This window comes from Cyanistes caeruleus, chromosome 2 (genome assembly GCF_971803275.1).
Source record: "Cyanistes caeruleus chromosome 2, bCyaCae1.hap1.1, whole genome shotgun sequence".
NCBI classification, from domain to species: Eukaryota; Metazoa; Chordata; class Aves; order Passeriformes; family Paridae; genus Cyanistes; species Cyanistes caeruleus.
Window position 1 is genome coordinate 53965723 of NC_141702.1, and position 12380 is coordinate 53978102.

General features: G+C 36.5%; 1 protein-coding gene across 4 annotated transcripts in view; it reads left to right on the plus strand.

Annotated features, from left to right (window-relative positions):
- Nucleotides 1-12380, plus strand: part of LAMA2 (laminin subunit alpha 2) — a 336473-nt gene that overhangs the window by 276040 nt on the left and 48053 nt on the right. For all 4 annotated transcript variants that reach the window (XM_086877039.1, XM_086877040.1, XM_086877041.1 and 1 more), the window contains 2 exons: nt 5035-5137; nt 11086-11202. In XM_086877039.1, the coding sequence (XP_086733165.1) occupies nt 5035-5137; nt 11086-11202 (220 nt within the window). The remainder of the gene's footprint in view (nt 1-5034; nt 5138-11085; nt 11203-12380) is intronic.

A 12380-nucleotide genomic window follows, 5' to 3' on the forward strand; every position in this document is an offset into this window, starting at 1 on the left:
TTGTAAGGTAAAGTCAGCTCTCCAGCCTGAGTCACAATGAGGGTCTCAGCTCCTTGATGAGCAGAAAGCATTGATAGCATAGCCAAAATTATCTTTTATGTCAGATATCAGAGGAGTTAATGGCTAATGTGTGGGAGTTGGTCAGACATGCACTTCATGTGCATACAGAAACATGAGGCAGTGACAATATAATACGAGATTGCCTGAACTCATATTTGATATAGAAACATGTAGATGAGCAGAAATAACTTTTAGTTACAGCACTTGTACATGAATAAAGGTGGCTTGCAGAGTGCTACTTCAGTCATGGGTTATGAGAATAGCAAAATTAATCACATATTGTAAAGGTCTATATTCATCAGAGGGATAAAGTGAACTAGCCACTGCACAAATATTTTAGTATTTGTAGGCTGTTTATATTTTCAGTGTTTTTTTTTTTTTCAAATAACACTAACTACTGTTTTTATCTCTTGATAAAAAAAAATTCACCTCACACTAATGTGCTAGTTCTCTGTAAATGGTTCTTTATTTCACCAGAATGCCTAATTACACACAGAAGTAAATAAGGGCCTGGTCTTTTTTGTTTTTTCCGTCTCATTAAGATTTAATACGTGCTCTCTTTTTCTCCTTTGACGACTTGGAATGAGTGGGACAGGCAGCTGTTTCACGGAGTGAACAGGGGAAAAAAAAAGGCACATAGAGCAATAAAGAAACAAAGCTAGCAATTACAGGATGGTGACAAAAATGTCTGTATCACTAGGTGATTATATCTTAGAGAGAAAGGGGATTGATAATTTAAGTGATGTAGTTCAAGATGGAAAATATGATGTAAATAGAAGCAAGTGAGTAGCAAGGAAAGAGATGAAAAAATTAAGGTGATGTTTTCAGCATCTCCTTTGCATGTATTCAGTAGAGGGAGCTTGGTTTTTTTATGAGCAGTATATGTTAAATGGGGATCTAGTTGATGAGGAAGAAAATTGAGGCAGCTGATGCCTTTTAAATGTAATTGTCTTGATATAGAGGTCATTGGTGGTTTACTGTCAAATTGCTGCAGAGCAATAGATTTAGCTGTTATTTCTTAAATGATCATTTGAAGGTTTTGAGCCAGATTTTAAAAATATGTCAATTGTGAACTACAGTCATCACTTCTTTATTCTTTTTCCTTGTATTTATTTAAAGACTGTTGAATGTTTGCACGTCCTAGGTGAACAGTTTAACTGGTAACCAGGTAAATCAGGGTCTCATTTTCTGGAGGTCCTAAGGAGATTTTAGCTGAGCTTCAGCACAAGACCAGAAGTGTGCCCTCAGTCAGGGCTGTCTGGAGAAAAATGGTTCAAAAAGTCTCCTAGAAGGCAGCACTGATGAATCTGCTCCTAGAAGGCAGCATAAGCCCCTGGAAACTGTGTTGCCAACTTTCTGAGAAGTTGCTGTGGGGAACCTGTGTAAAAGATGGAGATCAGATCTTTCCCCTCCCTATTTTTGAAAGAGCTATGTTCTCTTCCGTATGAGAGCTGTTGTGGATGCCTCTCTTCTGTTAAAGACTCTGAGTCCAGCTGTGAGCAGATAATGGAGAAAAGTGCTGTAGCTCTCTGTGCATCCCTGATCCTCACCTTTCCCATTCACTAGGAATAATGTTGGGACAGGAGAATGAAGGTTTCCCGACAGCAACAAGCTAGTGTGTGAACCAGAGATGGTAAGGACAGGTTTCGGTTTTAGGGTCTAATCTGTACATCACTGAATGTGCAGAATAGATTATTTTATAAGATTGTTTATGAGATTATTCATTTATGATTATTTACAAGAACCTTAGTGATAGCTCAAGGGGTTTTTGGTTTTTGGTTTATAATGGAAAAATGGCCTCATTTTCAAATTGATCTAATGTTTCTAAAAGCATGAATGAAAAGATGCTTAAAATCCATCTTGATTACAGGAAGCCTGAGGACTGGAAAAAAAATGTATTAAAAATATGACAGAAAAATTCCTTCTGAGCTTTTTATGATGGATTTGCTCTCCCTTTTGAAAACAAAATAAATTCATCAGAAATGAAAAGTCTTTAGCATTCAGGCAATTTCAGCATTCCATTAATTAGGCAGTAACTGATAGGAGTAAGGTTAACATACTCTGTTTTTATCTCTTAGATCAGAATCTTAGTTTTACACTATATAATTTTAAAGAGTGGATTATTCTTAGGCTTTTTAGAGAGGGTTTACAGGCTGGGGACTGTAGGAAGCACAGGGGACACATCGTTTTTAGGGTCCTGCTTTCTTCTCTGATTTTGACTTTCTTTGGTGTAGGCGGTGTCCAGTTTCTGTTGGGTGTCTAGATTTCCTTACATAAAGCTGCCTAAATATCTTTGTGAGGATGCCCTGAGGTGGAAATCATTTTTGGCATCCATCTTCAGGACTGGTAGAAATGAGAGTAACACTATCTCTTTCATAGAAGATAACTTCACAATATAAGTGTATGTGAAAATAATTTAAGAGCAAGGCAGAACTATTTTAAACTCATTTGAATTAGCACTGAGGCCTACAAAACTTGTACCTGTGTAAGTTCATGTGATCCTCAACACTGCCCCAGTGCATTTGTGCCTCTAAACTATGACTGAGACAGCACTGTTTGGGTACATAACATGGTCCCACTTCTGCCAGAAGATGAAGCTGAGATTCAAACTGCACAGGGTTTGCATGGGGTGGGTAGGGGCCATGAAGAAGGGCACAGGGAGAGGAAGGTACTATCTGCAGATTATGGACATTTTGGAAGAGACAGAATTAGAATAAATTAAATTCCAGAAAACTTAAAATTTTCAAATTTATTTTGAATCACAATTTTGTTTTTGTTTTATTTTTCTTTTTTATTCTCTCTTTTTTTTTATTACTGTATATGTCCCAATTTAGAATATAATATCAAACTGTGTTGGCTGTAAATCTTACTAAATTGTGGTTCACTCTGACCCAGTGTCTTGCCACAAGTATCCAAACTCACACAAAGTCATAAAAGATTTGGGTTTTAATTACTGACTGCTTCTTAATTTGACATCTCATGAACCACAAGAAAAACTAGTAAAAAAAGTACGTTTTCACGATCAGATGTCCTAATTTATCCTCGTTTTCAAAATTGTTTTTAAAAAATATAAAATAAAGCTTTTGATAAGTACAAGTTTATTTCTCCCTGAAAGGGCTTTTTGAGTATTAACTTCATGCTGAAGTCTGTTTCTGACTAATTGTCAGCACATGCCCAATTACTGATCTTGATTTGATGAACTTTTTGATTTTGCATTGTAAATATGATCTTCCAGCTTCGTTTTATTGACTATAGACTGCTTCAACAGCCAGTTAACCATGCCTAGTTATATAATAGTAATAGTAGTAATAATAGTAATAATAATAATAGTAGTAGTAGTAATAATAATAATAATAATAATAATAATAATAATAATAATAATAACAATCCTTATTTTTGAAGTCTGTGGTCACAGAGTGTTCATACCCTGGGTTCTGTTTCTAGCGGGAAAAGAAATTTGAAAGTATTATCTGATTTGACAGATGCATCTGTCACAAAATCTGGCCAAATGTTCTTCCTTCAGGAGCAGTCTTTTGTTTTGTTTCACTGGATAGCTTTTTTTGATTTTTTTTTCCTGGGTTTTTTTTATATTTTGCTGTTACCAGCGCTGCTTGTTCTCATGTGGTAGAGAAAAATCTGTAAGAAGCTAACATTTTTCATCTTTTCTAATGTGTATGTTTTTGTTGTTGAAAGGAATGTGTACACAGCTTAATATTTCAGGTGAGCTTGGAAAATGGCAGTGATGTGTGCCTTAGCTCTTAAAGTCACATAAAAGTTTAAATTTACATACCATCTAAATAGAAGGGCTCTTTAATAGCGACACCCCTGTGACATGGCAACCTATATACCAAGTGATATCCCATAACAAAAAGCTTGGTTCTGGATTTTGAAAGTATCCAAAGCATTCTCTAAGATTTCTAAAAGAAAGAGAATCAGCAAGCTCACTATATGTTCTTTACAGTGTCAGAAAACATCAGAGCTTCAGCAATATGTGAAATGTCACTTCTGGGCTTGCTCATTATAAAAATAATGAATAGCAATAATAATTGTGTCATTTAATTGACACACAGTTAATTTTTGAGTCTATGTATCTGCCCTGGAAAATGAAAAGTGGCTGCTTCTTAATTACATACCAGTTACAAGGCTATGACCCATGACTAATATAGAATGTTATCTGGCTGTCAGGAGTATTCTCAAAGAAATGTATTCAGTATGATGTGTGACCTGAGTTCAGGCTGACAAACTGAACAGTAAGTGGTTCAGAACCTGGAGCATTTCCTACTGACTGAAAACACTAATCTAATTTAGAAAAATCTTTCCATCTATTGATCAGTCTCTGCGCTGAAGGTAGAGATGGATGTTCTTCAGGAGAAAGATCTTTAAGTAGCATGATATGATGAAGGATGGTTACTTAGTAATAAAATTCTTTCAGATTAACTGCAGTTTGCCCTGCTTTTAAAACTCTATTTCTTACTTCTTTACTCACCTAGCAATTATAATGCTTTAATTTAACCACAGATTAATCTCAGTTGTCATTATTAGACTCATCAGTTCCAGTCTGGCCTGTAAAGTTTCTGTAGCTGCAGTTAGGTAGAAATACTGTATTGCATGGTGTTTTGTCCTTAGCTGGAAAGATAAATGCATATTTAAGTTGTAATACGTTTTGTTTGTTGGTTTTCGACAGTTTTGCTCTTACAGTCAAATCTGTTTCTTTAATACTGTAAGCATTGTCTCTCTTTAATGAAGTAATCTCTGATATTCTGATAAAGGGGATCTGACATTCCATTTAAAAAAAATTTAGTTGTTTTTCTTTTTATTTTGGTACTTAGAGTAGTATTATGGCAACAGGGTGTAATTCAGAGCCCACTGATGTGCATGTAAAATTCAGATGGCTGTTCGCTTAGATCATGATCACATGTCTTTTGTGACCTCAGACTTTCCTGTACGTTTGACACTTCGTTTGTTTGCCTACAGACATCTGATCCTCAAGGATCACTGAAGGATGGTGCCAGGAGCTCTCTTCAGAAAAGCTTCAGGGTCCTTAACAGAGCCAAGACCTTAGAAAGTGATGTTAAAGGTATGTGCAGTATATGGCATTCAGAACCACTAAATAGAGGGAAAAAAAAGTTGTGAGACTGCTGTGCTTCTGGTATGAAGAAACTTTATAAGAAAAAAGTAGAATTCATTACCTGATTTGAAACTGGATAGTGTATCAATGAAAAGGATTCTCCTGTTTTGTGTATAGGCATTATACAGGAATAAGGGCAAGAGTAAGGGCAAGAAAAAAGAAAAATATTCCAGGCTGGGTTTTGAACTTGTCATAAAGATGATGCATGAATCTTCCCCATCCTGCTACCTTAGTTAAACCAAGAAACTAATAAGAAACTTGTTTCTTATTAGAAGCAAGACAGATTTTCATAAAAGAGCCCTGTCTTCCATGTTTTTGCATGCAAAATTATCTTTGGCCTCTTGGGAGATACATTAAACAGAACACACAGCATAAAGGAGGTGATCTATACAGCTTAGTCATCTTTTGGCTGTTATTACACTTTAATTTAGTTTTGGCAGCTCTAGGATTTCCAACTTCAGAACTAGTATTTCCAACTGTAGAACAAATAAACATAATGTTTAATAAGGTCATAAAGCATAATGTTTCATAAAGTCAATTGCATTTCATTGTCATACACTGTTTGAAAGTGAAAAACATCATTATTTTCTTGTAGCTGAACTGAGGGAAAGAAATGTGTCTGAGTTACTAGTAAATCTTGGATGTATATTTAGAGTCTTCTTTATTGCAGCTCTCTTCTTCCAGATTCAGTACAGATTTGGAGCTAGATGAACGTATTTCAGGAAATATGTTATAGAAAATCACAAGACTATGGGAAGAGGCCAGTGTGCAATTTCAGTATCATGGCTGAAGTGGAAAAAAATAGCGATGCTTTCTGGTCCGGCATGCAAACTGCTGTAGTTTGCTGCAGCTGGAGTATAAGAAGCACTAAAAAGGCTGCACCGCCTCTCCGGTGCCGCAGCTCCAGTGAGCTGACTTGGCACCTCAGAGTGGAGCCCACAGCTCTGTCTGCACCCCAGGCAGGTGGAGTAAAGCACAGTGCCCTGTTTGCAAGGACAAATCAAAATAGTGTCTCTACGAGGATGGACATGAATTCCATGTGTCCACATGACTGTTCAATTTAACCCTGAGACAAGATATATTACAACCATTACTGCAGAGAATTTTGAGAAAAGTTATTTTGCCATTGTACCAGTGAAAATTTTAGTTGATAACAGTTTCATAATTCAGAATAAAATGTCCAAACAGCCTAAAGATTCATAAAGCAAGCAGGCAGGAATGCTTTAAATGCACATATTATATCTTTGTTTTTCCCCAAACTGAAGGGTAATGAGATGGAGCTTTCCTTAATGCTCCTCAATGTATCTTAGAGTGCTTCATAAAGACAAACATTCTGAACTTGGGCAGTATGCCTTTTTACATCTAATAAAACATGTCCATGCTCCACAGCTAGACCCATGGAGATCAGTTAACACTGTGCCCAGAATGTAGATGTGTAAGAAGAAAACACAATGACATACTTCTATTCCCCACACTGCTTTTGCACCAAAGTGGTGATATTATTAGTATTGTGAATAACATAGAACATATGTTACTGGTATTATGAACATAATCCCTTCTGGTTGTCTTGATTTTCCCATGAGAGAAATTGAGAGTTCAGTGTCAAACTAAGAGAAAGGTATTTTCTTAGAATCCTTATAAAGCCACCCTTTCAGAGTCTCAGCTGGAAGTGCAGGATGGCTAATGGGCACTCTATAAAGATCTGGTAGACAGAACTAATCACTAGCTTAAAATTTCTCTGTCTGCACTACAGGAAGTACATTAGTTAAAGTAATGAAGACCCATAAGCCACTCAACTAATATACACTCCAAAAATCCCACCTGGGCCGTGATAGAGATGGGAGTGTTTTCTTCCTACATTATGACATTCCCCTGATTTGTGGCCAATTACCTGAGTTATAAAATGGCTGTTAATCATGGAAATGTTTTATATTACAACCAAAGACTGCTGAAACAGTCCTTACAAAGCAAAGCTTCTGACAGAAGCTATTAAAATGGAGATTTAGTCATTTATCTCTCTGTGGGGTTAGGAGTTAAGAATAACCCTGGCGGGAGAAGCAAAATCTGTATGTAGTACTGTGGCTAAGAAGGAATTTTGAAATTTGGGCTACCAGTGAGTAAATGCTGATCAATGAAAAGTGAAAATAAGATGCATAAACAGCTCTTCAGCTGGAGACTGCTGTCAGGTGGCTACTGAAATTCTGCTAATGTAATTTCTTTTGCTTAAGAATTGACAACTTGAGGGGGACGTGTCTTGTCGGACAACACGTGAATATTTTTTAGCTAAAACATTTTCCAGCTGATAGATCCCTTGTTTGTGTATTCTCCTCTGCATTGCCTTTCTGCTGACCTGGCATGTTGCATTCACCAGATTATGGCAGTCAGTGCTGAAGGTACTCTTTTTAAAAAGTTGTACTTAATTAGCTGCATTTCTCTAGTTACATCTCTTTCTCCTATTTGTTCCTAATGCCAGTTTCTAAGTCTTGCTTGGTTTAGGAAAAAAAATTCAGCTTGTGACCCATGTTCCTCTTTATAGGATGAGACTGTGGGGAGCAAGAATGCTATTTGGAAGAAGTAACACAAAGATAACAGAAGGGGATGTGTGTAACAGTCAGCTAATTTCTGCAGTCTCCAGTCAATAAAAACAGATGCATTTGTTGCTCCTTGGTAGATTTCCAACTTTAGCCTGGTTTTGGGATACATGCATTTGGTAGCATAACCTTACTGATGTTTTCTTGGAGAGTTTCATGTGGAAAAACTGCATTTATCCATACTGTCAGAAGATACCTGCTTCCACTTTGTTCCTCTATATGTATGTTCCGCCATGATGGTGGCACATCATCAGCAATTAAGCAGTGTCACCTATTTATGTGATCTGCAAAGACTTGTAAAACCTTGTGTCTCATAAATCACTATGCAAACAGTAAATAACTAAATTCCCGAGTTCATCTTAAGATGAAGTATATGCATACAGCTTTGTTTGTCTTCATTTGATTCCACTTCATTGATGCAGAGGAATAAGGGATGATGCTGTATCCTGTAATGCTCTGTTTAATATAAACAGAAATTGAAAATCATTGTGCGTGTTACCCAAGACAGCAAACACAAAGGCTGATACATGCAAAGTCCTTCAGGTTCCTGCTTACTCTTTAGGCTTTAGTTTCAGCAATGCGTGACTAGTTTTGCTGATTTGAGCAACAAACAGTGCATTTATTGGCATCTTTTGCCATCTCTGTGCAGAGCTAATCAAGTGAAAACAGGATTGAGATAAATGTCTCATGATACTGCTCAACCTACACTTTAATGAGAGTTGACAGTGCCTGGCATATTTCAGTGGAGACCTACTAACTTCTTCCAAGCTGGATAGGTTCTGTAGTTTGGAGAAAGTTAGACTGTAGCTGCCTGTATTTTGAATAACTTTAGCACTTAACTGGAGGATCTTGGGCCTTCAAATCATTGCCACAGCTTTTTTCATAAATGCTAATAATTAAAGGATGTAGAAAAGCTGACGTGAGGTCAGTTCTGTTTGTGATTCATGCAACAGATTAGTCCAGTGCCTAGTGAAGTTGTCAACTGGATTAGAAGGTAAGAAGTTACTTCAAAATAAAACCTAATATCTCTGTGAAAAATGAACAATTTCCTTGAAAAGCTGACACAGGACATAGTTCGTCCTCACTTCTCATTGTGTAAAAGCCTCCCTAGGAACACTTCTTTATTATTGTAACTTGTAAAAACCCACCCACAGTAAAACTATATTTGAGGAATTCAAAGAAAAAACATTAAACAGGTAAAGTCTGAATGTTCAATTTCAGAATTTCTAGGGAAAACTTCCCTTGTTAAATTCCATAAAGACCAGTTTGCTGCTATGGTTACAAAGCTGAAAACAGAAGTCTGGGAACATAATTCTTCAGAAATATAACTGGCAGATAATTAGCATGCTGGACAGGCAGAGTAGAGAGGAGAAAAAGAGAAAATTTAAAAGTATGTTTCAAAGTTAGAACACCACCACCATAAATGAGTCAAACATCTCAGAAATATTGACAGACTTTATAAACACTAACATTCCACTAGAAACACCAAGAAATTATCAGGCAGACCATGATTTCAGAATTAAATGTTAGAAATTAAAGCAGTTTTTTGGTATTATTACTTAACAGGAAAAGAACTCAGATAAAATCTCAGGGCATACAAGACCAAAATCTCATGAGTGCATCTTGGTTTAACAATATCACATTACCAGTAGCCTCCTTCAGCAGCAGGGACATAACCTATCATTTAAAAATAAAGCTGTTTTTAGAGAGAAGAGTGATCATACAGTATATGCAATTCTTCCAAACTTTATTCTAGCACTAACTGTGCCTCTCACAGTTCACACAAATGTCCTGTTCTTCTGCAGAGCATTTTGCAGGAGTGAAGGCTTATGTCCAAACACTCCTGCAGTCCTGTGTGGCACTGGAATTCAAATAAAGCAAACAGATTTCTTCCTCGCACTGACATGACATTTCAAAAGGTCTAACAACAAATATATAGTTCTCATTTAAATTCCATGTGCTGTTTCAGTCTTCCTATAGCCTTCAAAAATTTAATTAATAATTTCTTGTAGCCAATATAAATTAAGTTTGATTTTTCTCTTTACAAATTACTCCTTGCACATCTAATTTAAAGAAACCATACTTTTTTAGAATTTGTGGTATTTGAATCAGATGTTTATTTTTAAATGACTTGCCACATACCTGAAGGTCACAATCATTCTGAGCTTCTGTTCTACAAATTGTTCTTCTGTTCTGGCTATGAAGCCCAGTGATGTTAAATTAGTTTCCCAGTAGGATACGTCTTTAAGGTAAGAAATCACCAGCTGTCTGTTCCAAAGAGCTTCCTATTGATCCAGAAAAATAATGAAAAATGCCCACTACAATAGTAAATAATAAGTTAGTAATAGTAACAATAGAAACTAATAAGTAACTAACAGGAATAAGCACTAACTACATTTTTTAGTCAAATTTTACTTCTGAACTTTTGGATAATGTCTTTTTCAATAGCCATAAAGTTTAGCTGGAATCTCAGTTTTGGGATTGTTGCATTGCTCTACTGGATAGGGTTCTAAAGACCCTGCATATATTTTATTCAAAGTAAATGCTAAAAAATAGGAACTTACTTGTAAATGAGGACATCAGTTTCAGCTGTGATGTACTAAATATGACACACCTGTGCCTTTGATTTGTACTGTTTTTTACTTAGATTTGAACCAGTTCTTAACTATGAATGTTTTTTATTAGGTGGGTGTTTTCCCAAAGAATTTAGAATGTTTATTTCATAATAACCTGTCATTAGTGTATTCATCTCATATTGACAATTAGTGATCTTTTATTTTTCTTGGATGTAATGTCAACATCTTTGAGAAAATCCAAGAGAACTCGTCTCTGGACACTCCAATTGTAACAGCAAGCTGGCCTAATGGGTCTTGTTTCATTCACACCACATTCAACTCATTCAGCTCAGGCAACCACCTTAAGAAGAAAGGCAGTAGTTTAATCTAGGAATCAAGACTATGACTAACATCACAGTTGTTGAATCTATCATTGGATCATTGTGTGAATTTGCCTAAATCATATCATAACAAGTTCTTCCCTCTGCACCCCTTTGAAAAACCCATGATAAATGCATACAACACTACAAGAAACTCAAACATTTAGATACTATGGAAGCAGGGAACTTAAAGACACTGGACAAGATGATCAGTGAATCCACAAGTTCTGATGGACTTCCTTATTTACACAATTTCATATCTTAACAAAAAATTATTGGCTTGCTTGTTTTTATGCATTTTAAATTATGTGCAAAGAAAGGATAGTGAAAATAAAGAGTTAAAGTATCTGTACCATATGTCTTTTTTATAGAAAAGGATGATAATCTGGACACCACACAAAATAGGCTGAAAGATGCTGATGAGAAGAATTCCATTCTCTTGAGAGCATTGAATGAAACCTTAGGAAAGCTGTCAGCCATTCCTAATGGTAAGTTGTAAAAGTGTTGCAATGTTTGACTCAGTCCTCCTCTTTCGTTTCTTTTTCCATCACTTAACATTTGTCTCATCAATCTTTGCCTGTGTCCACACTTTGACCACTGGCTGTTATAAGACAAAGATGAGCAATGTGAGAGAGAAAACTGAACTGAAAAGATTTACATGGTATCAGTTAGAATTTAGGGATGGTAAAGGTCACCATGCTTCTGCAGTTTTCAGATTTCTGAAAGAAAAAAATTATGATATCAGAAATTATGATACACTCTGAGACAAACAGTATTTTGTTTATATATGAAACATGTTTTTGAAGCTAATCTTTAATGAAACACTATAATACATTTCCAGCCACTGTTTGGTGTTGTGCATATTTTTTAGCCTGTAAATTGCTTAGAACTGCAACAGGTTTTCCTCAATGGACTCTGAAGTACTGTGCTCTTTCGACCTACCCCTGAAGGCAAGGGTGACTGAGGTTCTTGTTAATAGATCCCTTGGGATAGATTACAGTGAAATGACACTGATTGACCAGTGCAGATAGATAGATAGATAGATAGGCAGATAGGTAGGTAGATGTATAAGTACATGTATATAGACATATAAATATGACAGGTGAATTTTAGAACAATTTGGTTGCAGTAGAAAGGATGTATGTAGCCATTTTGATTATTAATCATAGAAATCTGACAATAAAAAAAAGAAAAAAATGAAGGAGAAGAAGAGAGAAAGAGGAGAGAAAAAGAAGAGAGGGAGAGGGAGAGGGAGAGGGAGAGGGAGAGGGAGAGGGAGAGGGAGAGGGAGAGGGAGAGGGAGAGGGAGAGGGAGAGGGAGAGGGAGAGGGAGAGGGAGAGGAGTTAGTGATACCACACATGTGGATCCATCAACAAAACTTGGCTGTTGCAATTTATATGTACCTTGGTCAAAGTGATGGTCATAGTCTTGATTCATCTAGGGTGGGTGAAACCCCACACAACATAAAGTTCAGTGGGTTAAGGTGCATTCAGGTTCAGGTGGGAACTCCCATGTACTTCCCCTGGAGGGTAGTTTTGAACTGTTTGATGCAACACTATGGCTCATGTGCTGTCCTCTGGTGGAAGGTCACAGAAATGAGTCTGTGGTTTTTGGTGGTTTGTGACCCCTTCTAAGACATGACTGCTCTTACTCCTGCCAGTGTAA